Genomic DNA, 27,220 nt, shown 5'->3' on the forward strand with positions numbered 1-27,220 from the left:
CACCCCACTATTTCCTCAAGAATTCAGCCACAAAAATAGTCCTATGAAAGGCTAGCTGCATTTATGCTCCTATACAATTGCCAGTGACAAGACTGTTTATAAAGTCACCCCATGGTTTACTGCTTGATGTTAGAGCAGGGGTGGGAAACGTCTGGCCCGTGGGTCATCTAAGGCCCTGAAACCATTGGGTCTGGCTCTGCCAAGGCATTAGGGATGAGTTAATTAAATGTTTGCCCAAATACAGCAGGCCAGTTTTTAAGCTGATAATTTTGTATTGCCCTCAAATGATGTTATAAATATCCAAATGACCCTGGGCAGGAAAAATGTTCCCCACCTCTGTGTTAAGAGCATCAATGTGGGGTTATTTTTCCTGGGTACCATTTAGGCTATAAGCTTTAGTTCTGTCCAATTCCCTCATTTTAGAGGCAAGTGATACCTGGAGTGCTAATAGAGCCACCTTGGTAAAGCAGCTGGTGTCCTAATCCCTAAGGTAATACTTTTCCATTATATTGTGAATACAGGACTAACTTAAATATAAGAATAACTTTTTAATAAGATAATGTCTTAAAAGACTTAAAATATGTGATCAATGAACAAAATGGTAATACGAAGCCATATTACCATTACATTTACCTCATATAAGATTTGTCCTGATGGCAAACACTTTCTATCCCCAAAGGCCAGTTGAAGCAGATGCAAACTCAGCACATCCCCTTCACTGAAAGAGAGATCAGCATGTTTTTTAGTTTCTCCTAAGAAATACTAACAATCATATTAATGACACTAAGCATCTCTTACTGTCCAAATCAGTTCAGTGTGAATACAATATTGAGTGCGTATGATAAAACTACGGTCACTGTGCCTGGGCAGTGTGGCTCAGTGGTTGAACATCAACCTACGAACCAGGAGGTCACAGTTTGAGTTCTGGTCAGGACACATGCCTGGGTTGCGGGCTCAATCTCCAGTAGAGGGCATGCAGAAGCTAGCTGATCAATGATTCTCTCTCATTGTGGATGTTTCTATCTCTATCTCCCTTCCTCTCTGAATCAATGAACATATATTTTTTTTAAAAAGAAAGGAACGATCCCACTTCTAGGAATAGATCCCAAGAATTCTGAAACACCAATCAGAAAGAATATTTGCACCTCTATGTTCATAGCAGTATTACTTACAATAGCTAAGATCTGGAAACAGCCCAAGTGCCCATCAGTAGATGAGTGGAACAAAAAAGCTGTGGTACATTTACACAATGGAATATGATGTGGCTGTAAAAAAGAAGGAACTCTTACCCTTTGTGTCAGCATGGATGGACCTGGAGAGCATTATGTTAAGTGAAATAAGCCAGTCAGAGAAAGTCAAATACATGCTCTCAGTTATATGTAGAATCTAATGAACAAAATAGGTCCAGAGGCATGGATGCATGGAACAGAATGACATATCTCAGAGGGGAAGGGTATGGAGGGGAAGGGAAGAGATTAGCCAAAGAACATATATGCACATATGCATAGCCCGTGGACACAGACAATAGTGTGGGAAGGCCGGCTGTGGGGCAGAGGCTGAGTGGAGAGGGGCAAAGGGGGAGGAAAGGGGAACATCTGTAATACTGTCAATGATAAAAATAAACATAATGCCCTCTCATTCCTGACCACACAAAGCCTCACAAGGCCCATTTCTCAATGCTGCTGGCCCACATTACACTCAGATGAATGGAAATACGAATTTGATCCAAATGAGGGGCATCTCAATAGATAGCTCTGTATTTTCTCCAGGATTGACAAATTTGAAAAATGGCAAATCATTTTTTCATTCATTGCCTTTTTTCATTCATTGCCAATGTAAGGTTAAGACAAAACCTCAAACGTGAGGACATCGAAAACAAAAACCCAAATTGTCCACAATGCAGGTACATAAAATCTAAGGTAGAACAGGACTTGGAAAGAGAAAGTACTGGGATCAGTGAGTTATTAAGATCATGGCATTTATACCACAAACTTTAATTTCACTGATCATCAAAGAAAGAACTACATACCTAAGAAAAAAAGTTAAAAATCAGTACTGAATACTGTTCTAGCACTGGAAATGAACCAGTTAGAAATTAAATTGAAAAGAAAGATCTGTCCATAGTTGCACATTAGAACATTAGAGCTTGTGACAGGGAAAAGTCAATCCTAAAAATATACTAGAAAACAGAGTAGGGATAAATAAAAATGAGAGAGGCATACAAAACAAAGAGGAAAAAGGAATGAGATTATAAAGAAAAAAGATGTTCTTACAAGAGAACACAGAAAGCCATAAAAATTGCCTCTAGTAATAGGTTGCCTGCTCATCTGAATTGGCTTACACTTTGAAATAACATTGAAACAAATCAAGCAAGCACAATTTCTTCTCACTGATATATGAGAATTACTTAAACTTCTAGAAATAATCATTTAACTTTTTTTTAAAGTATATTTTTATTTATTTCAGAGGGAAAGGGAGAGGGAGAGAAATAGAAACATCAACAATGAAAGAGAATCATTGATTGGCTGCCTCCCGCACACCCCACACTGGGGATCGAGCCCACAACCTGGGCATGTGCCCTTGATCAGAACTGAACCTGGGACACTTCGGTCCGCAGGCTGACGCTCTATCCACTGAGCCAAAATAGCTAGGGCTCATTTACCTTTTTTAATCATTTCAACTATCACTATTTCACTGAATTATGTTGCTTTCACTAAAAAGAGACAACACAGTACAAAGTTAAAGCTTTCCAAAGAAATTAAATGCTGCTCCATTTTTGACCAATATTTTTTAAAAACACATGCATCACACTTACCTATCTTGTGTGGACTGAACAGCCCACAAGTAACAGCAATTACGGGGATCATTCTCAGGTTCTTGAAAAGTAACAGCATATACGGGAACCCGTCCACTTTCCAACTGTGTGTAGTATCTGTGAGAGGCACAAAGATTAGTATACTTCATACTTTTCAATTATAACTATGTTAAAGAAGGTGCCTCGATGTAAGAATTTGAGTTAGAGCAACTACTGTTCATACAACCATCTTCAAAAATACACAGGAGCCCTGGCCGGTATGGCTCAGTGGATAGAGCGTTGGCCTGCAGACTGAAGGGTCCCAGGTTTGATTCTGGTTGGGGGCACATGCCCAGGTTGTGGGCCTGATCCCCAGTGGTGGGTGTGCAGGAGTGGCCAATGTTGTGCTCAGGGGTTAGAGCATCAATCTGTGCACCCAAGGGTTGCAGGTCTGATCCCCACCCTATTGGGTCAGGTGCAGGAGGCAATCAATCAATGTATCTTTCTCACATCGATGTCTATCTCTCCTCTCCCCCTCCCTTCCACTCCTTCAAAAAAAAAAAAAAAAAAAAGATCAATGGGACAATATCCTCAGGTGAGGATTAACAACAAAAACACACAGGGTACAAGACATCAAGACAATGAGCATGAAAAAAAAAAAAAAAGACAGCGAGCATGGCACCCCCCCCCCCCCCCCCAGGTAGAACTGGGAAGGGTCAAAATTAACAAAGCACAGAACACATGTATGTGTGAACTAGTCCTTCTACTACATATGAATATATGCCACTATGTACTGCTCCCCAGTAAGAGGTACCCTCGAGAGATGAAATACTGCCACAAGACTCCATTTCTTCAGCTGCAGGGATTTAAGCATCAGTTCCACTATGTTTGCTACCTCCCGCAGTAAAGGAGTACTTCCCTCAATAAAGGGTTAATTCCTTGACAATTTTAACACCATAAAAGTATCAATATAATTATATTTAGACCAAGTTTTGCACAGCATAACAATTTTAAAACATAGCAGTTTAGAACTGATTTTTAAAAAGCCTTTGCTTTTCTGTCTACTGGGAACAACTACTTTACACATATTTATACATCCTATATAACAAAAGGCTAATATGCATATTGTCCCCTTGACTGGGAGTTTGACCAGGGGGCGAGCCCAGCTGGCAAACCTCCCATGTCCCCTCTCCCGGGCCAGCCCAGCCCAATGGGCCCCAATTCATGCACCGGGCCTCTAGTATGGTTATTAAGAAAGATACTTATGAAAAGGTCATACGATATAAATATCTTTAGAGTCATGCTTTATTAGCAAATTTAACATCCCCAGTAGGAGATGTGCAGGAGGCAGCTGATCGATGATTCTCTCTCATTGATGTTTCTAACTCTCTATCTCTCTCCCTTCCTCTCTGTAAAAAATCAATAAAATATATTAAAAAAAAAAAAAAAAAAAAAAAATAAAATATACACTGAAAGAATCAACCTAAATTCATGTGCTAAGCCATTTCTTTATTATATCATCATGATTTAATACAATAAAAAATTATTCATAGTCACTCAATCATTAATTTATCCTACCATTTTCCCCTTAAGCTAATTTTTACATATTAATAGGATACAAGTTATATTCAGAAAGATACTGCCAAAAATCAAATCAGAAAAAAGTTATCCTTACTCTCTTTTCATGCTTTTCATATTCCAGAGTGCTAGGTAGCCATCAGAAAAACCTACAGCAAGATGATTGGTCCTGTTAATGTAACTAAGAGTTGAAACTGCTGTTCCTGATGGGCTTACTAATTGGAAACACAGATGGCGTCCTTCTCCTATTGCACGTTCTCTGAGGTGTGGTACTTCGGCTGGAATGCCAGCTATAACTTCAAGGTCTAAAAAAAAAAAAAAAAGTGAGATAAACGAACTATGAACAGCATAAAAACAAATGTGACGCCCATTATTCAAGCAGAAATTGAAGACTACTGGGGTAAATAGGAAGAGGAAGGATCATGCGGTCATCATCTGACCTCCCTGATCACTAAATGTGAAACAAGATACCATGTGCCTCCTGATGTGATACAGTATGAAGTACCCAGCATTTATGATGTATCCTTGCCAAATGTTAAGTCTGAATTTAATCAGAGAGAGCTTAGATTTTCAGAAAATATAAAATGTAAATGATACCACATGAAACACACAGATAATTTCAAATGTGGAGTATTACACCAGGTAACTCCTTCAGCAAGTCACTGGATAGAGAGGATTGCTCTACCTTCTAGGAAACATGAGAGATGTCAAGTGAAATGTGTGGACCTTGTCTGTGTCCTGATTCAAACAATCTAATTGCAAAAATTTGCTTTAGAGACAATCACAGAAATCTGATTATTCAACTATTTACCAGCAATTTCAACCTTTTTCATCTCATAACACACATAAATATGTTTTTTGCTTATCTGGAAATAAAAGCATAATGTCATTCATTCACACTGAATGGCTATTGTCCTGTTGGCTGTTGGCTGTTGTCATTTTTTATTTGATAATCTAAGGGGGAAAAGGTCAGTGCCCCTGACTAAATAGTCAGGTATTGCATATTTTAAAAATCCTTACAGCACACCAGCTGAAAATCACTAAACTATACCAAAGAATTAATTAATATGTTGTTAAGAGTGGTAATGACATCATGATTATGTAGTAAAATAACCATTATTTGCTTTGAATTAATGCAGAGGAAATGAGAGAAAGGAGAGTGAAAGAAAATGGATGCATATAAAGTAAATTTTGAAAACTAACTTGAATTTAGGTGATGGGTATGTGTGGATTCTTATATACTTTTACCTACTTGAAGATGATGGTAATCTTTAATGAAACAAAAATATTCAGGCCTGTATATTGATATAACTATTGTGCAAGGTCAGATTCCCTCAATGTTATTATGAAGGGGTTACAAAATCATATTCCACTGTGCTTGCTTCAGCAGCACATATACTAAAATTGGAACAATACAGAGAAGATTAGCATGGCCCTGTGCAAGGATGACACGCAAATTTGTGAAGCGTTCCATATTAAAAAAAAAAAATCATATCCCACTGTTCTTGAAGTTACCCTCTTGATCCCTACTGTTTCTGATTATTTTTTCAGAGAATAGTGATTAAATGTTGCCAAAATATAGTATTTCATATAATAAAATACTGTAAACTTATTCAAGAAAATAAGGTAGACTCTACATGTACTGATGTGACAAAATATGTAAGAAATACCGTTAGGTTTGGAAGAATTGCAGAACAGTATTTATGGTATGATAAATGTTAGGAACTTCATTTTCTTTATGTGTATTTCAATAAAGTCTAAATAGTTGTAACCACAAATTACATTCTTAAACAAAAAAATCAATTTTACATTGAACCCCAACACTCAATTTTTTTGTGTGTGTGCTATAAAATTCAATGGCTTAATAATTCTCATAATTGAGATATGGTTCTAACCTCTGATCACAATGAAGTTCAAATATAAAATTATTCATGTGCTAAATTCAACTACTGATTGTTGCTTTCTAAAATAAAAGATGTTTTAACTCTGCCCAGCCAGGCGTGGCTCAGTGGTGGAGTGTTGACCTATGAACCAGGAGGTAATAGTTCAATTTCCAGTCAGGGCATATGCCTGGGTCACTGGCTGTATCCGCATTGGGGGACCATGTCAGAGGTAGCCAATCAATGATTCTCAACACTGATGTATCTCTCTCTCTCTCTCTCTCTCTCTCTCTCTCTCTCTCTCTCTCCCCCTTCCTCACTGAAATTAATAAAATAATATGTACATATTTTTTTAAAAGATGTTTAACTCTATTTTGATCTGAAGTTTTAATTATGATACAAGCATTTTAATTAGCCTTCAGCTATATCATATAAAAAACACACTCCAGAACAAAACTTCAAGACTATTTAATTCCTTTATCAATTTTCTAGGAAGAGCAGTTGAACCATTTCTAATATTCTACAAACTCATTTTTACTTACTGTTTTTTTGCTAATCAATTCTTTTCATTTAAACGTATTTTGCAGATTTAAATTTAGTTTAAATGGTTAAGTCCCTCAGCCAATTTCTGGTCAAATTTTTGCTGCTTACAGTTTTATTATATACTGACAATTTTTATTAGTTATGCTCATAAACTGGGATAAAATAGTGATAAAATAGTTTGTTATCTATTTCTACTTCTTAGCTGTCCATAAAAGAAGAGATCTGGCCCTAGCCAGTTTGGCTCAGTGGACAGATTGTTGGCCTGAGGTCTGAAGGGTCCCGGTTCAATTCCAGACGAGGGCATATGCCCAGGTTGCAGGCTCCATCCCCAGTAGGGAGCGTGCAGGAGGCAGCCGGTCAATGATTCTCTCTCTTTATTGATGTTTCTATCTCTCCCTCTCTGAAATCAATAAAAATATATTTTAAAAAAAGAACAGATCTGCGATATTACAGTATGCTTTAAACATCAAGATGGTGCCCAGCTGTTGTGGCTCAGTGGATGAGTGTCGACCTATGAACCAGGAGGTCACACACGGTTGATTCCTAGTCTGGACACATGTGCAGGTTGCAGGCTCAATCCCCAGTAGGGGGCATGCAGGAGGCAGCCAATCAATGATTCTCTTTGATCACTAACATTTCTATCTCTATTTCTGAAATCAATAAAAAATAAAATTTAAGGTCCTCAAAGGTCAAATGGTCCTTCTGTGAGAAACATCGATAGGTTGCTTCCAGTATGCACCCGGCAGGGATGGAACCCCAATCTATGTATGTGCCCTGACCAGGACAGGAATTGAACCAGCAACCTTTTGGTGTAGTGTATAGGCTAACGCTCTAACCAATTGAGCCACCAGGCCATACCACACGTGTTTGTTTTTCTGTGTTATTTTTGTTATTGTTAATCCTCAACCTAGGACATTTTCCCACTGACTTCTAGAGCAGTGGTTCTCAACCTTGGCTGCACATTAGAATCACCTGGGAATCTTTTTAAAATCCTGATTTCTGGGCCTCATCCTCTGGAAATTCTGTTTGTTACTAATGTTGTGGCCCCACCCCATAACAAAGAAACAGTATTTCCGGAGGATGAGGCCCAGAAATCAGGATTTTAAAAAGATTCCCAGGTGATTCTAATGTATAGCTAAGGTTGAGAACCACTGTTCTAGAGCAGGGGTCCTCAAACTTTTTAAACAGGGAGCCAGTTCACTGTCCCTCAGACCACTGGAGGGCCAGACTATAGTTTAAAAAAAAAACTATGAACGAATTCCTATGCACACTGCACATATCTTATTTTGAAGTAAAAAACCAAACGGGAACAAATACAATATTTGTATTTGCATGTGGCCCGCGGGCCGTGGTTTGAGGACCCCTGTTCTAGAGGGTAAAAGGGAGGCAGGAAGGCAGAGGGAGAGAGAGGGAGAGGGAGAGAAAGGGAAGAAAAAAGGAGATGAGGAAGGGAGGGAGGGAGAGAGAGAAAGAGAGAGATATCAATGTGAGAGAAACACATGGGTTGCCTCCTGAACATGCCAACCAAGGCCAGAGATCGAACCCAGGTATGTGCCCTTGACTGGAAATCGAACCCACTACCCTCTGGTGTGCAGGCCAAAGCTCTAACCATTGAACACACCAGTAAGGGCTGGGCCACACATTTTTAAAAAGTTTTTGTTACTTCCCCTCTCTAAATAAACCAATCAAGAGTCCCATAAATTTAAAAAATGAAAAAAAAAAATACCAAAAACCTAAAAACAATGGATCAAGTGTAAATTTATTAATATAAGCATTACTATTAAATAGAAAAAAACTGCCTCTCTTCACTCTTTTATTTTTATTTGAGTAGCATTAGTTCTATTCTGGGATGTTATTTTGTAAGGTATAACTTTTAGTCACTGTTATTTCCTAGTGAATTACTCGTGTCTTGTCTTACCAGAGGAACATAAACAGCATGCCAAACACTGTTAGATCCTACATGGATAAAAATAAAATCTTGATAAAGTTCAACATTTTATACCTTTCGTTCTTGTCTGACATTTACTTGATATTATTCAAGTATATATCTGAAAATAAATCAATATCCCTATCTCTTTCACTTTTTAAAAAATATATACTTTTATTGATTTAAGAGAGGAAGGGAGAGAGAAAGATGGAAACATCAATGAGAGAGACTCAATGATGGGCTGCTTCCTCCACACCCCCCACTGGGGATGGAGCCCACACCCGGGCATGTGCCCTTGGAATTGAACAGCGATGTTCTGGTTCACAGACAGAGGCTCAATCACGGAACCACATGGGCTGGGCCTTCTCTTTCAATACCTACTTTAGTATATGAACAGTTCATCAACAAAACAGACTAAAATGTAAAAGCTACCAACAGTGCCCAAAACATTAAAACAATAGGTCCAAACAATGAAAGAAACAAAGATACATAAAGAAGTCTCCACATAAAATTTTTTTTACTTTGAAAAACTCAATCCCTTATATCAAAACATTCTGGTGCTCAATTTTTGGTTTCAAGCAAAGAAATTACCTGATGCCTCCACTTCATTCTGACTGCATGATAAGTCATCAAGACATAGGTCAATAAGAAGGATCTGTCCAACGTTAGTTGCCACAGCTGCCACCCCAAAAAGCCACCGCAAACTGGGGTGCAGATGCTGAGTGCTTGCACTGGCTCCTCCATGATTAATTATAGGTTCAATAGCTATTACCTAGAAAGGAGAATATATGATTTGGTTTCTTATACAAGGTGAGAAAATGCAATTAAAACATAGTAACTTTTGAGGTTAAGGCAGGTTACTAGGTTTAACAGACATTTTCAAACAAAATCAAAAATCTGCATCTGATACTTGTGAATCTGAATAACATAATTAAATCTTTCAATATAATAGGGATTATACCATTATTTCAATATATAAAAAATCATGCAGCTGAAATAACTGATGTGCTAATTGGTTCATTTAATGTTCACGATAATCCTGACATTGGATATAATTATACCTGTTTAAAGATACTTGGAAAGGTTAGCTGAATTATTCAAGTCACACATTCATTAAACATAAAATTCAAATCTAGATTTTTCTCACTTTAAAGCTGTTAACCAGCTACTCTATGATTATATAGCTTCTTTTCTTAAGAGTAAAAATAAATAATTCCAGAAAAGTTTACTGTTTACTTCTTTTGTTTTTTTAAAGTCCTATTTATGCCTTTACACAGTGAGATGTGTAATGGTCTTTTAAAGTGTTATATTATGCCCAGCTAGTAGAGCATCAACCTATGAACCAAGGTCACAGTAAGATTCCTGGTTAGGGCACATGCCTAGGTTGCAGGCTCAATCCCCAGTAGCGGGAGTTCAAGAGCCAGGTGATCAATGAGTCATCATTGATGTTTCTCTCCCTCTCCCTTCCTCTCTGAAATCAATAAAAATATATATGGCCCTAACCGGTTTGGCTCAGTGGATAGAGTGTCAGCCTGCGGACTGAAGGGTCCCAGGTTTGATTCCGGTCAAGGGCAGGTACCTTGGTTGCGGGCACATCCCCAGTTGGGAGTGTGCAGGAGGCAGCTGAATCGATGTTTCTCTCTCATTGATGTTTCTAGCTCTATTGCTCTCCCTTCCTCTCTGTAAAAAATCAATTATATATATATATATATATATGTATGTATGTATGTATGTGTGTGTGTGTGTGTATATATCTATATATCTATATATCTATATATATATGCTATATTATAATGGACTTCACACCAAGTTTTTTTTTATTTATTTATTTCTTTATTGATTTCAGAGAGAAAGGGAGAAGGGGAGAGAGAGAGAAACATCAATGATGAAAATCATTGATTGGCTGCCTCCAGCAGGTCCCTTCCTGGGGATGGAGCCCGCAACCCAGGCATGTGCCCTTGACCAGAATTGAACCCGGGACCCTTCAGTCCGCAGGCCAACGCTCTATCTGCTGAGCCAAACCAGCCAGGGCTTCACACCAAGTTTTAGGAGTGAGTGAATCACTGGCATTTAACAAGGACTGAAATTACTTAAAGAAAATCATACTGTAGCTACATTATAGAATTATATCCCCCACCCCTTCATTCACGAGTTAAATCTTAAATATCTGTACCTCATAGTCCATATTTTATTTTATACGTAGCTTTCCTTCTGTTTCCTATTAATTCACAAATATTAATTAGGCATGATATATGACACAGTGCTATTTGGTGATTTCTACTATAATACTGACTAAAATTACTAGAAAAAAAGAGAAAATTTGTTAATGATATAATACATTAATATAATATCAAAGTTAAGTCTATAATTGTTTACCAGAGACAAAAGCCTGGCTCTATCTATATTTCATTAGCACACGAAACATTCCGTAGTGTTTCTAATTCTAAAAGCTGTAATTTCATGGACTATCTTCCTTTTCTACATCAGGAAGCGTATTTTCTTCCATTTCCTCAGCGAGGGGTAAGGAATCTGTCACAGCTTATATTCCTCATATAAATGCTATATAAGTAATCAGTAATGCTACCTTATTTAATTTTAAACTTTTGGGTGTTTTTAATATATTGATTTTAGAGAGAGGGACGAAGGGAAAGAGACAGAGAGAAAGGGATGGAGAAACACTGATTTGTTGTTCCATTTATTTATGCATTTGTGCCCTCAACTGGAATTGAAGGGATGATGTTCTAACCAACAGAGCTACACGGCCTGGGCTTAATTTTAAAATAAGGCAGTTAAAAAGCAAAGAAATTTAAGAGGGGTTACTATGCCTTACCTCCCCCCTGCCCCAAAACAGCTATTTGACTGACCTTTAGAAGTTACCTATCACTACTCTCCCAATCTTTTCCTTCTACTATAGTCTCTCTTCCATGTGATAGCAGCCATCCACCCAACTGAATATCAGGAACTTAGGTAAGTTCCTTCTAAAATACTCTTATCCAAATAATCAACACGTCCTGACCATGTTACCTCCTGATTAGTTACTAAAGCTGTCCCACCTTCTCTGTTTCTCCTGTCATTTCCTTGGTTCAGTTCATCATCCATTATTTACCTGAACTATTCCAATCCAAAGAGCCTTTTACACTGGAGTTCTGCTTTAAACTTAAAATGACTTCACCACAGACTTCAGGAGGAAGCCCCTATTACAAACAAGGCCATTCACATCTCCATCTTCACCATTCCTAGCTCCCACTTCCTACTTCCGCTCTTCCCCCAGCTATCTAGTCTAGATACATAAAAGGCTAATACGCAAAGTGTCCCCTCGGGAGTTCGACTAGGAGTTCGATCGCTCGCTATGACGTGCACTGACCACCAGGGGGTGGCACAGAACGAACGAAGCCCCAATTGGCCCTTATCGCCGGCCAGGCCTAGGGACCCTACCTGTGCACGAATTTCATGCACGGGTCTCTAGTTCTAAATAAGCCTTCTTTCCAAATGTTCCATATACTATGACTTTTTACATTCTGGTCCCTTTGCCTGAAATGTCCAGCCTTTTTGAGTAGAAATTATTCAGGTGTTCTCCATGTTCTAAACGGTTGAATTTATGGAAGTGCGTATTATATTTATGCTTTAATTTTATCATCAGCCTTCTACTAGACTGCAAGATTTCAGACAGCACGAACCAAGTTCAATTCATCTATTTGTCCTCAAAATCTAGCAAATAGCTTGATTTATAGTAAGCACTCAATATATGTTTTGCTAAGTTAATTCTGCCTTAGAATCATCATCACTGGCAAGTACATATATAACATCATCAATTACTGCAGACCCTGCACATTGGCCTACAACAGTGATGGCGAACCTTTTGAGCTCGGCGTGTCAGCATTTTGAAAAACCCTAACTTAACTCTGGTGCCGTGTCACATATAGAAATTTTTTGATATTTGCAACCATAGTAAAACAAAGACTTGTATTTTTGATATTTATTTTATATATTTAAATGTCATTTAACAAAGAAAAATCAACCAAAAAAATGAGTTCGCGTGTCACCTCTGACACGTGTGTCACAGGTTCACCATCACTGGCCTAACAGGGTCAGTTTCCTCAACTGTAAAAACATATTTTGTCATTAAGTTCCCTTTTAACTTTAAAAACTATTCTATGACTATCTACATTACACATACATACACACATTTTTATGTATATCTCAGTGTATACTTTTTTCACACCAGGTATAGGAAGAATTCTATTTGTGGATGTGTGTGTGCATTTGTTAAGTGTCTACAGGTTTCCATCATGTATGAAACCTGCTAACAAACCAAATTCAAAGTACTTCTATAATTAGTACTGGGAAAAATATCTGGCATATGGAGGGCATATAGAATACTATAGTTAAGAAATGGTGAAAAATCAATAAAATATATTAAAAAAAAAAAATGGTGACTATATATGAGCCCACTATTTAAATACATTCCTCAAATCTTAAATAATATCAAAGACATGTTTTCCATATTGCTCCAAGACTATGTAGTAGACTCTTGAACAACACAGGCTTGAACCACACAGATCCATTTACACATGGATGTTAATACTATAAATGTATTTTCCCTTTCTTATGACTTTCTTTTCTCTCTAGCTTACACTATCGTAAGAATGCAGTATATAATTCGAGTAATGTACAAAGTAGGTGTTAATTGTATCAGTAAGGCTTCTAGTCAACGGCAGGCCATTAAGTTTTGGGGAGTCAAAAGTTATGCACAGCCCTGGCCGGTGTGGCTCAGTGGATAGAGCGTCGGCCTGAAGGCTGAAGGGTCCCAGATCGATTCCGGTCAAGGGCATGTACCTTGGTTGCAGGCACATCCCCTGTTGGGGGTGTGCAGGAGGCAGCTGATCGATGTTTCTCTCTCATTGATGTTTCTAACTCTCTATCCCTCTCCCTTCCTCTCTGTGAAAAATCAATAAAATATATTTTTTAAAAAAAGTTATGCACAGATTTTCACCTGTGCCGGGGGGGGGGGGGGGGGGGGGAATCAGTGCCCCTAACCGCTGCATTGTTCAATTGTTCAAGGGTCAACTATAGTCTCAAACAAACCAGGGGAAAAAAGCCAAAGTAATAAATATTTTTATAAACTTTTTTTATCTTGAACTCTTAAATGAAAACTAGCATACTTCCATAAAAGTGAACCAATTAGAAGTACACTGAGTAAACGCACCGTTGTCACTGTAATCAGCAGGGGCTCAGTTTTGAAACAAGATGTCCACACATCTTACACTGTACCTACCCTTCCAGGAAGAACGACTGCTTTAACCACTCGGGATATGCCCAGGTCATAGAGACAGAGGACACTCCCTTCTGCATCTTCCAGTCCAATCAACAATCCGCTTCTCTTCTGCCAAGAGAACTCTTTCACAGCGAGGATTATAGGTGACTCGTCACTCAGTCCACTGAATCTATATGCAGACAACCGCTCTCCTGTTATAGAGTGCACTACCTCAAGCTGTGGGCCACAAGTCAAGTAAGCAAGTCCATTTTTCCCTGGAAGAAAAAAAGCAAACATGTTGCTTATTTTAATATTGTATGTGTACAACAAAACTAAAAATTTTTACATACATAATCTATATATATAGAAAAGCCTAATATGCAAATTGTCTCCACAGGAGTTCAACTGGGAGACCGATAGCTTGCCATGACGTGCACTGACTACCAGGGGGTGGCGCAGAACGAAGGAAGGCCCCAGCCGGCAGCCAGAAGGCCCCAATTGGCCCTGATTGCCAGCCAGGCATAGGGACCCTACCCATGCACCAATTTCATGCACTGGGCTTCTAGTATAATAATAATAAATAACCAGTAAAGGTACCATGCTATGCAATTAAATGCATTATCTCATTGACTCCTTGTTGAACCTCAATACAGAGAAAAGGCAACTAAACTGTCATACAGTGAAATAATTTGCCCAAAGACAAACAGCTAAATACCAGAGCAGAAGTAGATCCCATTTAAGTACAAAGCTCATATTTTAACTACATTATAACTTAAGAGTTAAACTAGGTGTTCTAAAATATAACATGTGACTCTATTCCAGAAGAATTCAAAATCTAACTGAGAAGACAAGACCTAAGTAGCATAACAAAAGGCAGTATCTATCAGAAGCCCTTCTAGTCATGTATGGATTTTACTCTTCATGCAATTTAAAGTAACGCAGCCGTGGGCAAACTACGGCCCGCGGGCTGGATCCGGCGCGTCTGAAATGAATAAAACTAAAAAAAAAAAGACCGTACCCTTTTATGTAATGATGTTTACTTTGAATTTATATTAGTTCACACAAACACTCCATCCATGCTTTTGTTCCGGCCCTCCGGTCCAGTTTAAGAACCCATTGTGGCCCTCGAGTCAAAAAGTTTGCCCACCCCTGTGCTAGATGGACGGTGGTAACTTTTATTACTAAATTTTTTATGTCTCTCATGCATCTAAGTAGATAGATAGTTGGATATACTAGATTATAGCTGAGGGGAGGCTAAATAGTTTAAGGAAGTAGTATGGCACAGTGGGGACATAGAAGGCATGGGTTCAAAGCTCATATTTACCACCTGCTATCTAATAACTTAGAGCAGGTCACTTCTTATTTGATTCTCAGCTACACAGAGTAGTAATTACTTAGAAAAGTCTACTATTTACCTCAGTGAAAAGTTGTTACAGTAAGTACTGTTCAAGAGAATAGTACTGTAAATAGCTAAATGACCAATACAAATGTTTCACTTCTCTTTCTTCTAGGAAGGAGGGCTGTGATATTCACTTTCAGAAAAGTCTTCTGCAGCCCTGGCCAGTGCAGCCAGCTGGCTGAGCGCTGTCCCATGCACTGAAAAGTCACCGGTTCCATTCCCGGTCAGGGCACACACTCAGGTTGTAGGCTTGATTCCCGGCAGGAGGCAGCCAATAGATGTTTCTCTCTCTCCCTTCCTGTCTCTAAAATCAATAAAATCATTTTTAAAAAAGTATTCTGCAGTGTCTTTCACTAAGCTGAAATTCATAATATAATGGCTTTTTTGGTGTGATTTTCTGTATTATATAATCCAAACCATATATATTGAGATCTTGTTCAGATTAATGGAATTACAAAACTAATATTTTGTCTCCCACAGGGCCCTAAAATTCAGAACTGCTTTATTCATAAGACTGTTTAGGTTCTAATCCAAGCTCACCAAAAAAACTTACTAATTATAAAGAAAAACCAGCTGTGTATTATTTCTACTTCCCAAATGTAGATACTCAATACTAAAAGATATTAAATATGCGGTATTTTTAATGAAGAAAAATAAACTACACTCCCTCCCGAGTCACTGAAAATGTGTTCCAGAGTATGTAGATACTACTATATGTGTAGTCACAGATGTTACGTATTTACTTAAGACCACTCTAGCCAGGATATGCTTTTTTCTCATCCATATTGAAGAAACTGCAATAGATACTTATTACTTATCTTACAAATCAATCAAATTTGCAAATTTTCAGCAACATTACTTTACCTGCAGCAAACTTTCCACGAAGTACAGATTCTAATGTGATTTCATCTTCTCCCAGGGCTTCAATAGTCACTTCTGGGAACTGCAGAAGACCGCTCGTCACTTGTGCTGTTAAGTCTTGCATGCTTTCACTGTAAATGTTTCAAAAAAATATTTCCATGATATTTCTATTATAATACACTTGTTTATCTCTAACCAGGAAAAAAGAAAAGCCATCAAAAATAAAAAACCTAAAACTGAAGTATGATTATAAAAAATACGTATTAATGTGCTTCTGGATCTGAGGTATTCTCTCCTAAGAAAATATTTCCCAAACAGACTTAGCAGAATAAAGATTCATTAAGCCAGATGTCCCAAGGACATATATGAGTCCCTAGATTCTTTGAAAACTGGTTCAATACCATTAATTTTATTGCCTGACTCTCAAAGAATACTTCACACACACAAAAAATACTAATATACATTTTAGAAAAATACTGCTATGATAAAAGGGGGAAAAGTCCAAGAGAAAAAAAAAGTCCAAATCCACAGTAACTTAAGAAATTGAGTTTGGCACATCTTTAACTAGTTAGAAAAAAATCTAAAATTATGTTTCATTACCATATATATAGAAGACTAGATTCCCTGAATGACCCTTCCATTGTGAACAACCAAATATAATGGTTAAAATGTAAAAGTATCTTTTCCAATGATTACTGCGTTGGAGAAGCCAAAAGGGAAGAGACAGTAGGTATTTTGTAAGGCAAGTAAGCTGCCTGGCTGTGAGGCTGACCCGTCCTGGTGATCCTGATGTTGTTTTCAGCACTCTGAGGCCCAGAGAGGAAGAAGATAAAGCTTTGGGCCAACGGAGCCAGAGCCAATAAGCCAAGAAGAGCCTCCCCACCCACCACTCTACATTACACTCCACAAGACCCTATCATCAGCATAAAGATTAGCGAGAGAAACATCCATTGTGCAGGACAAGGAGAAATAAAGTTGCCTGTTTTGACCTTGGCAACAAGTCTCTACTCAGAAAATTTCCCGTCACACAAATCAGTGGCCAGAATTCAAACCATGTTGTAAGGAAGTACTCAGGTGAAGAATTTCTTACAAAGTGTTCTCAGGTTGGTAACGTTCCAAGCAACCTCCAGAAACCACCACATTTTCTCTGGAATCTTCAGAGTTTTCAAAGTTTCAACAAAAAGGGGCTCACAGTCAAAATAACAGAATAATGATATGATCAACAGCTGGCAAAATAAGTCTGCAAAGACTTCAGACAGTGAAATAACCAGAACACAAGCATGTTCAATATGCTTAAAGAAACCAAAGATTTAGCTTGCTAGTGAGAAAGAAACTAAAAATTAAAGAGCCCTGGCCAGGTGGCTCAGTTGGTTGGAGCATCATCCCGTGCTTCTGGTTTGACTCCGTCAGGGCACATACCTAGATTGCAGGTTGATCCCTGATTGGGGCCTGTGCAGGAGTCAACCAATCAATGTTTCTTTCTCACATCCCTCTCTCTAAAAATCAATGGGAAAATATCATCAGGTGAGGATTAACAACAACAAAACAGTGTCTTTTTATTATCCAAAACAAATCCTAAAGTATAATCTAATAAAAGGGTAATATGCAAATTAACCATCACGCCATCACAAAGATGGAGGCACCCATAGTGTCACGCGCCGCAGAGGGAGGGAGGGCATCTGGGCAGGCAGCATGCCACAGCCCAGTGGACACAACGCAGGGGCGCCTCTGTGCGTGAGCTGCAGAGGAAACACCTTTTCTGACCGCTCACTGGCTAAGCTCCCTGTATGCCGCCACTCGCAGTGTTCTTGGTAACTTAGGTTATGAAAATCCAAGAAGGTGATCTAGGGTTTTTCCACCACACTCCTGGAGGAAAAATACTAAGGTCTGCTGCTGGAGGGGATAAGAAATGTCATATCCTGCCCTAGCTGGTTTGGCCCAGTGGATAGAGCCTCGGTCTGCCGACCGCAGGGTCCAGATTCGATTCTGATCAAGGGCATGTACCTAGTTTGCAGGCTCCTCCCTGGCCGGGGCCCAGGTCAGGGCTCATGCAGGAGACAGCCAATTGAAGTGTCCCTCTCACATTGATGTTTCTGTCTTTCCCTCTCTCTTCCAAGCTCTCTAAAAATCAATGGAAACATATCCTCAGGTGAGGATTAAAAAAAGAACAGAAAGAAATGTCATATCCTATGAAAGAGACATCTTGAAAATGCCTAAAGAAAGTTGTCATTTTTTCCTGATGAAGGGAGTGGAGTCCATGTTGATGAATACCTTGGTGGCTGCGGCGGCTGGCAGTGGCAGCAGCAGCGGGGTGATGGGGCTGGTGCTTCCCCCTAATCAGCCCAGTCACCTCCAGCAGAGGGAGGCCAGACTGTGGCTTAGGCCTGCTCCCCACAGGGCTAAGCCGTCAGTAGGACATCTCCTGAGGGCTTCCAGTCTGTGAGAGGGGGCAGGCTAGGCTGAGAGACGCCACCCCCACCCAGTGCATGAATTTCGTGCACTAGGCCTCTAGTTGAATATAAATTAATTAGGTTATAATTACTATAATATAGTAAATGGAAAATAGTGACCATTAGCCTCAAGTGCAACATCTCATATTTATAGGAGGATCCTAAGCTTAAGCCTTAGTTGCTGAAAGCATTATAATTTACACAAATTGATCACATTCCTCTCTCCTAAGTATCTTAGTACAGAGGAAGACCTTAGGAAAGGCCACCATCACTGATATTATGTTTCCTCCGCTGATAGCCTTCTATAGCCTTGATAAAATGAGTGTAATGGTAAACTGAAGTTAATATATTTTCCTATTAAACTTAAAACCAGCCCTAGCTGGTTTGGCTCAGTAGATAGAGCATGGGCCTGTGGTCTGAAGGGTCCCAGATTTGATTCTGGTAAAGGGCACAGTTGCAGCTGGATCCCCAGCCCTGATAGGGGCACATGGTGGAGGCAACCAATCGATGTGTCTCCCTCACACTGATGTTTCTCTCTCTCTGTCTCTCCCCTCCCTTCCACTCTCTAAAAATCAATGGAAAAATATCCTCGGGTGAGGATTAACAAATAAAATGAAATAAAAGACAATAAACTTAAAATCAAAGTCATTTATCTAGAGCTAAAACCTTCAGAATTCCATGTGGTAGCTCTCCTCAAAATGTATTCAGTGAAGTGTTCATGGGCATTTAGCAAAAAAGTTCTATGATCATTGCAATTCAATCAGGGTCATCCCAACATAATTTTTTTAAGACTTTCACAAGGTGATTCTAAAGTTCGTCTGAATGAATAATGCACAATGATCAATTATTTGAAAATAAAATTTTCTTTCTGAGGCTGGATGTGTTGTCTGTTACTGTTATATTGTTTTTAATATAAAACAAAGATTATGATGTGGAAGTACTGGCTGAGTCACAGTATATTTTTAAATTGTAATTTCTACTGCAGATATACGCCACCCCCCGCCTCCCCGCCACACACACACACACACACACACACACACACACACACACTTTAAAAAACAGGACAGAGAAAAAACAACCCTGTAGGTTGCTTAGTGTAAAAAAAAAACCACATACACACAAAAAACCCAAAAAAAACAAAAAAAAAAACAGGACAGAGTATATGAAAACAAGGAGTTCAGACAATGGACAAAAGGTAGCACAGGACAGTGGGCCCTTAGGGAAGTAAAACAAACCAGATGACCTCTAGGGCTGTGCATAGAATGTCCTGGACACAGAGCACAGTGGGGAACCCAAATACAGCCCAAGGGTCTAAATTGAGAAGAGAGAGTTGAGAACGCCAGGAAGCCAAAGGTAGCTAGGATTCTCAGGCAGAGTACTGCAGTACAATTGGCCATACAAAGAACTCCAGAATTCCGCAGTGGTTTCCCCTGAATCTTCACATGATCAATGTAAGCATGTAAGGAAACTACCAGAGGCCAAGGAATGAATCATTGGAAAACTAAAGGAGAAACAACCCCTAGAGCTTACACAGGGCCAGGAATAGCTCCATAGTGGAAAAACCTCATGATACATGGGGCAGCAGTAGAGTACTCAGAAAGGCATTGATTTCTTCAGTAATAGGGAGAAAAATTAGCCCTTGTCTAGAAAGGCTCAATAAAGCAAGCCTCAAAAGAATCAAAGTCTTTCCAACTAACTTATTTGGAACTACACTCAAGACTATATAAAGGAATGCAAAAATATTCAGTATTTAAGAAAGCAAAATTTACAATGTTTGCTATCCAACCTAAAATCATCAGACACCTGGCCTGGTAACTTAGTTGATTCGAGCATCGTCCTGATATGCCAAGTTTTGGGGTTCCATTCCCAGTCAGGGCACATATAAGAACCAATGAAGGCATTAATAAGTGGAGGAACTATAAATTGATGTTTCGCTCCCTCTCCCTCTCCTTTTCTCTCTCTAAAATCAACTAAACAACAACAAAAAAGTTAGTGTCAGCCTGCGGACTGAAGGGTCCTGGGTTCGATTCCAGTCAGGGCACATGCCCGGGTTGCAGGCTCGATCCTCAGAAGGGGGCGTGCAGGAGGCAGCCGGCCAATGATTCTCTCATCATTGGTGTTTCTGTCTCTCTCTCCCTCTCCCTTCCTCTCTGAAATCAATAAAAATACATTATATATATATATATATATACACACACACACACACACACACACACACACACACACTCAATATCATCAGGCAAGCAAAGCGGCAGGAGAAGGACTCATAGTAAGCAGGGAAAAACAGCTAACAGAAACAGACCTAAAAATGACAGAAGTTAGAATGAGTCGATGAGGAAATTAAATCAGTTATTCTAGCCTTTAGTACAAGTTGATAGAGGAAGTATGAGCATGTTAAGGAGAGATCTGGGAGATGTAAGACTAAATCAAATTTCTAAAGATGACAAATTCATTGAGTGGTATTAATAGATTAGACATAGGAAGCAGCAGTAAATGTAAACACCCACAGTAAATAACTGTCTAAAATGAAGCAGAGAAAGAAAGCTGGGCCAGGAAGGAAAGGACAGAGCTAAGGCACAACCTCGAGTGCCCTGATATTTGTAACAGAGATCTCCAAAAGGAGACAACAGAAATATTTGGAAAATGGCCAGATTTTCTCCTAATTTGATGACAACTATAATCCCACAAATCCAAAAAGGTCAGTAAACCTCAAAAGCACAAGAAACATGAAAAAACTCCACCAAAATACAGAGAAGATCTTAAAAGTAGCACCTCACACAAAGAAACAAAGATAACAATGACAGGAGACTTATTAAACAATGTAAGCAATATGACAGTGAAACATTAAGTTCCAAAAGAAAACGCTTTTATGACGTGCCAGCCTTGGCAACCTCTAGAACAGCGGTTCTCAACCTGTGGGTCGCGACCCCTTTGGGGGTCGAACGGCCCTTTCACAGGGGTTGCCTAAGACCATCGGAAAACACATATATAAATTTAATCACTATGCTTTCATTATGTTCAATTTGTAACAATGAAAATACATCCTGCATATCAGATATTTACATTACGATTCTTAACAGTAGCAACATTTACAGTTATGAAGTAGCAACGGAAATAATGTTATGGTTGGGGGTCACCACAACACGCGGAACTGTATTAAAGGGTCGCGGCCTTAGGAAGGTTGAGAACCGCTGCTCTAGAAGGTAACTTACAAAGTTTCAACTCCTCCTCAAGACCCAGATAGGCACAGCAGAACGCCGTGCTGGCTGTCCCAGGTAAATACTGTTTTCTTGACGAAGCACATGGATCATGTCACTCCCCTTCTCAAACCCTTCAACGACTCCCTGCTGCACATTACAGTTAACACCTTCACCCACAGGCAAGCAAGGCTCTCCACAATCGGGAAGTCCCAGACTACTTTGCAGCACTGTCTCCTCAAACCACTGAACTTCCTTCATGAGTTGGCCACTGCCTAGCACTTTCATTCTTTTATTTCTGCTGTCTCTCCTTACACCTCCAATTCCAAGCCCATCATTCACAGACTAGATTCCCCAATGAGCTCTGGGTAGATCCACCCTTTCATATTTAATTTCATCTCTAAGATCACCCCTTTCGAAAACCTTTGTGTTAATAATGCTAAATATAATTTTTAAAAACTCATTACTTGTGCTTGCCTGTCTTCCCCACTATACTGATTTTCTGAAAGGCAAAAATCAGCTCTAGCTGGTTTGGCTCAGTGGATAGAGCATCGGCCTGTGAACTGAAGGGTCCCAGGTTCGATTCTAGTCAAGGGCATGTGCCCGGTTGCAGGCTTGATCCCCAGTAGGTGGCATGCAGGAGGTGGCCAATCCGTGATTCTCATTGATGTTTCTATCTCTCTCTCCCTCTCCCTTCCTCTCTGAAATCAAGAAAAAAATATTTTTAAAAGGCAAAAATCATATCTTATTCCTGTGAATTCCAGAGGGTCACAATGACTTGCAACTATTAGGTCCTACATATGTGGTAAATTAGGATAGCAAGATATTAGCAGGGCAGGAATAAACAAGTTAAACAATAAATTCCAATTTACTTAAAACACACTCAATATTCTTAAAACCCAGCAAGAAACAACCAATTTAAAAATGGCCAAAGACCTTAAACAGACACCCCAATAAAGTACTTAGACAGCAAATAAGCACATGAAAAGATGCTGCACATCGTATGTCATGAGGGGAACACAAATGAAAACATGGAGAAGTCACAGATGCCTCTGTCCAGGTCCAGCGCAGCGAGCAGCCTCAGGCCTTTGGCAATGGCCTGCCTTTAGCATATGCAGAAATAGAAGCAGACCTGCAGGTTGAAGCTTAAAAGTAATGAATAAAGCCCTGAAATTAATTAAAGGTGCTGGCTGCGATAAAATTTCTGTAAGTGGGACAGTCAAAGCCTGGTCTGAGGCTGCCCGGGCCCTCAGAAGGCGGCACTCCCGTAGCACTGCCAGCTGCCCGGGCCTGAAGTGGGTATTTCTCACGCATCTGCGTGTGAGACACAGAACTGAAGTGCTTGCCTCAAGCAAGTGACACAATTCCACTCCTGCAGGTTGTGCTCTCCCAGCGGTGCCAGAAGGATCAGCATGGCCTCCGTTGCTAATTGCTAACTAACGTCTATAAAGTAACCCCCCAAAGGAGACTCATTCAGAGTTCTTTCAACTTTATCTTCAAAAGTAGCCAATTAATTCAAGTGACAGTGAGTTTATCCCAGAAAATCTTGGGCAATTAGTGAAATTAGGGTATAACTAAGAATATTCAGAACACCACAGCTTAGGTGATCTGGGTATTATTCCTGTACTGGTTCGATTCAGTGATTATAAATGAAAGGAAATTAACATGTATATGTTCTTTTGTAGAAAACAGGTGCCCAGACTAGAAAACATATTTGAGTGGAATTCTTAAGTCAATGTAAAAAAACACTACATACCTGAATTCACCTATTATTTTGGCCAAAATACCGAAAACTGACAACAGCAAATGCTGTGAAGATGTGGAGCCACAGGAATTCTCATTCGTTGCTAGTGGGAATACAAAATGGTACCTCCGCTTTGGAAGACAGTTTGGCAGTTTCTTACAAAACTAAACATATTCTTACCATATGATCCAACAATCACACTCGCTGGTACTTATCCAAAGGAACTGAAAACATGACTACACAATAGCCTGAACATGGATATACAGAACAGCTTTACTCATAATTATTAAAACCTGGAAACAACCCACATGTCCTTCAGGAAGTGAATGGAGAAACAGTGGTGTAATCCATACAGTAAGTGTTCAGTGCTTCAAAAAAAAAAAGCTGTCAAGCCATGAAAAGACACGGAGGATATTTAAATGCATATTACTAAGTGAAAGAAGCCCATCTAAAAGGTTACATACTGCATGATTCCAACTATATGACATTATGAACAAGCCAAAACTGTGCAAGCAGTAAAATGACCAGCAGTTGCGAGGGGTTAGCAGAGAGGGAGGGATGACGAGGCAGCACACAGGGTTTCCAGGGCAGTGAAACTGTTTGATACTGTAAAGGTGGATGCCTGCCATTAGACGTTTGTCCAAGCCCACAGAACGACACCACCAAGAGCACAACCCTCATGCAAACCACGGACTTTGGATGACAATGATGCATCAGTGTAGGTTCACCAGCTGTTCTGACTGGTGGGGGTTGCTGACGGTGGGGGAAGCTACACATGAGTGGAAATCTCTGTACCATCTACTCAATTTTGCTGTGAACCTAAAACTGCTCTAAAAAAACTCAATATTGGGCCTGACCGGCATGACTCAGTGGTTGAGCATCAACCTATATGAATCAGGAGGTCACAGTTCAATTCCCAGCCAGGGCACCTGCAGGGGTTGCAGACTCATCCCTAGTGGGGGGCGTGCAGGAGGCAGCCAATCGATGATTCCCTCTCATCACTGATGGTTTTTTTCTCTCTCCCTCTCTCTGAAATCAATAAAAATAAATAAATAACTCATTATTGGGTCCAACTTATTTTTAAGTACACTACATTTTCAGTATTAAGCAAAACAAAATTTGCAAAATTACTAGGAAAATATTAATACAGAATACCATGTCATCTCTGTGTGAAATACACACCATCAAAAGCAGCTGAATTCCACAACCGAAAATAAAACTAGTTGTTCAATACTGCAATATATACTGAGCAAACGCGTCTATAAAGCATTTTGTACACATTTTTCCTTCTGACTCAAAAAGACAATCATGATTTAAATGTAAACAGTGGAACCCAGAAACTTCTAACCTTTCAGCATTTGATCTTTCAAACAACTCAAACATTTGTTTATCACCAACGACTTTTAACACATTGTGTTGGGAAGGGAATGCAGGGGCAAAAAGATCACCCCCTCCCCGCCCCTCCCCCCTCCAGGAGTTACACGCTGATGGAGTAGATACATACCCGCTAAGATCCCAGACGGTCCAAATGCTACAATCCAGGCACCTATGCGGTGCGAGCCCGGGAGAAGGGGGGTGACGGGAGTGGAAGGGGGCAGAGAAAAGATGGCATTCACACCAACAAGGACTGGGAATGTGAGAACTTGCAAGGGGCAGAGGTTCACTCCAGGCGGAAAGACACGAGCAAAGGCACATCCAAGTGCGTCTTTGAGAAAAGGGGCCCAGCACTGGGGATGGCGCCGGAGTAGCTGAAGCCCAAGACCCGTGACCACCGAGGTGGACGGAGCAGCCCGTGGAGGCCGCTGACCTGCCCCAACCCAAGGGCAGTCAGACCTCGCTCCCAAGCGGGGCTCCTGAGAACGTGCACGGTTAGGACAGAAACAAACAATATTTGGTTCCTTTTGAGTCCTCACGTGTCTGGTGCAAAAGTGCCTGATAAAAACCTTCAAAACAGTTTCTGAAAAATATTCATAGCTGTGCTGCGACCTGGTGACACTTTGGTCCGGGGTTACTGAAAAACGGGCATTAAATCCCCAGTCCGGAAAGCATTAGCATTAAAACCTATAGCACAGCTCACTGCCTGCGGCTCGGCTGGTCGCCCCTGTTTAAACCCCGGAATCAGGGAACCACCCTCATCTCTTCCCCCGACAGATCCAACCAATGCAAGTTCACCAAAGAGGGGGCTTCCAGGCTCCTGGCTCACTTGGGGTAATTTGTGGATAAAACAGAGACATTTTATTATAAAGGACCCAGGTTCTCCCAAACAGTTCTCCAACTATTTTAAAAAAAAAAAAAAAAAAAAAAAGAACAGCTACCCAATATGAATAAATTTCATTGATTTTGAGAACAGATTACTTCCTCCCCACCCCCGATCCCCCCAAAAAAACACAGACAACCGGTAAGAAAAGTAACCGACTTCCAGCTGGGACGCCGGGGGTGCGTGCAACCCCCAGGTGCACGGTCAGGCTCCCGCCCAAGCGGGACCGCACGCCCGGGGGACCCGGGAGCCGGGCGGACGCCGCCCCTTTGAGATCGCGGGGCGCCCTCCCCGCCGGACTCACCGGAGCCACAGCGAGAAGCCCGCGTAGCAGGCGCCGGGGTAGCCGCCGCTCACACCGCCCGGCGACGGCCCCCGGGGGAGGCCCGCCATGCTCCCGGCCGCACGGGAGACCGTGAGCCACGCCGACGGGAGGCCGCTCCGCCGCCATGTGCCGCCGCGCCTCGGTTATGTAACCCGCCCCGCTGCGCGCCGCAACCGCCAACGGAACCCCCGGCCCGGCCCGCGAGCCGGGTCCGGCCGCTCATTGGGCGGGTGAATGCCAGGCCTCGGCCCGGCACGCGGGGGCGCCGCGAGGCGGGAGCAGCCGGGCGGCCGCACGGGCCCAGGCCGCGCAGACCCGCCCTCCGCCGCGGGAGCCCACGGCCTTCCTCCCCGCCCCTCCCTACCTGACGGCGGGGGGCCCGGCCGCCGCGGCCGCGGGTCCGATGGGGCGCGAGGCGAGTCGAGGCGCAAGCTCCTCCCGCGCGGTCCGTCACAGCATCTCCCGGGAGACACGGTCGCCACAGGCGGGAGCGCACGCCTCCGCCGCGCGGGCCTCCGGCCGCCCCGGAGCGCACGCCTGGCCGCCGGGTGCTCAGCGACCGGAACGCCGACGCGGCTCGGGATCCTCGCCCGCGCGACTCTGCCGCCTCCGCTCCGACAGCGCCCGCCGGGCTCTGCGCCTTTCCCGGGGCGGGCGGGCCGAGTCCCACACGCCCGGGAGGGGAGGGAAGGGGGAGGGCCGACGGGGAGGGGAGGGGGGAAGCAGATCGCGGCGCGGGGACCGCAGCTCTCGCGAGTGTTCCGGCCTCGCGCGCCGGCGCCGCGGGAATTTTTAAACTCCCGCGTGAAAGAAGGTGGGGAAGACCAGGAAGGGAAGGGAAGCCGCAGGGTCTGGGAAAGGCCGTCGTTTACATGAAACAGGATCTCCCCGCCTTCGATGAGCTGAGGGGAAGAAAGACTACGACTCCCACAATGCCTTGCGAGCCAAATTGCTGGGGCGGCTGGACTCGTGGGTCCGGAGCGCAGTCGGGAATGGTAGTCTTCCTCTGAG

The 27,220-nt window shown here is 41.4% G+C and overlaps 1 protein-coding gene and 1 non-coding gene across 8 annotated transcripts in view; one reads left to right on the forward strand and one right to left on the reverse strand.

Moving 5' to 3' along the window:
• AHCTF1 (AT-hook containing transcription factor 1) overlaps positions 1 to 26,858 on the reverse strand; it is a 74,406-nt gene extending 47,548 nt beyond the window's left edge. For 4 of the 7 annotated variants that reach the window (XR_004975011.1, XM_036354698.1, XM_036354697.1 and 1 more), the window contains exons 1-6: positions 16,240 to 16,367; positions 13,998 to 14,251; positions 9,314 to 9,494; positions 4,470 to 4,677; positions 2,816 to 2,932; positions 634 to 718 (exon numbers count right to left, since the gene is read on the reverse strand). Coding sequence is in view for 6 of the 7 variants with exons in the window: in XM_036354698.1 (XP_036210591.1) it covers positions 634 to 718; positions 2,816 to 2,932; positions 4,470 to 4,677; positions 9,314 to 9,494; positions 13,998 to 14,251; positions 16,240 to 16,360 (966 nt within the window). In the remaining variant the exon portion in view is untranslated. Of the gene's footprint in view, positions 1 to 633; positions 719 to 2,815; positions 2,933 to 4,469; positions 4,678 to 9,313; positions 9,495 to 10,895; positions 10,923 to 13,997; positions 14,252 to 16,239; positions 16,368 to 26,573 lie in introns of those variants that run through there. The other 3 variants (XM_036354696.1, XM_036354700.1, XM_036354701.1) reach the window with 3 other exon arrangements.
• Positions 5,747 to 5,852, forward strand: LOC118679001. The gene has a single exon (XR_004975093.1). It is a non-coding gene; the product is annotated as a U6 spliceosomal RNA (small nuclear RNA).
• Positions 26,859 to 27,220: the final 362 nt, after the last annotated feature.

Source organism: Myotis myotis, unplaced genomic scaffold (genome assembly GCF_014108235.1).
Source record: "Myotis myotis isolate mMyoMyo1 unplaced genomic scaffold, mMyoMyo1.p scaffold_m19_p_21, whole genome shotgun sequence".
Taxonomy (NCBI): Eukaryota; Metazoa; Chordata; class Mammalia; order Chiroptera; family Vespertilionidae; genus Myotis; species Myotis myotis.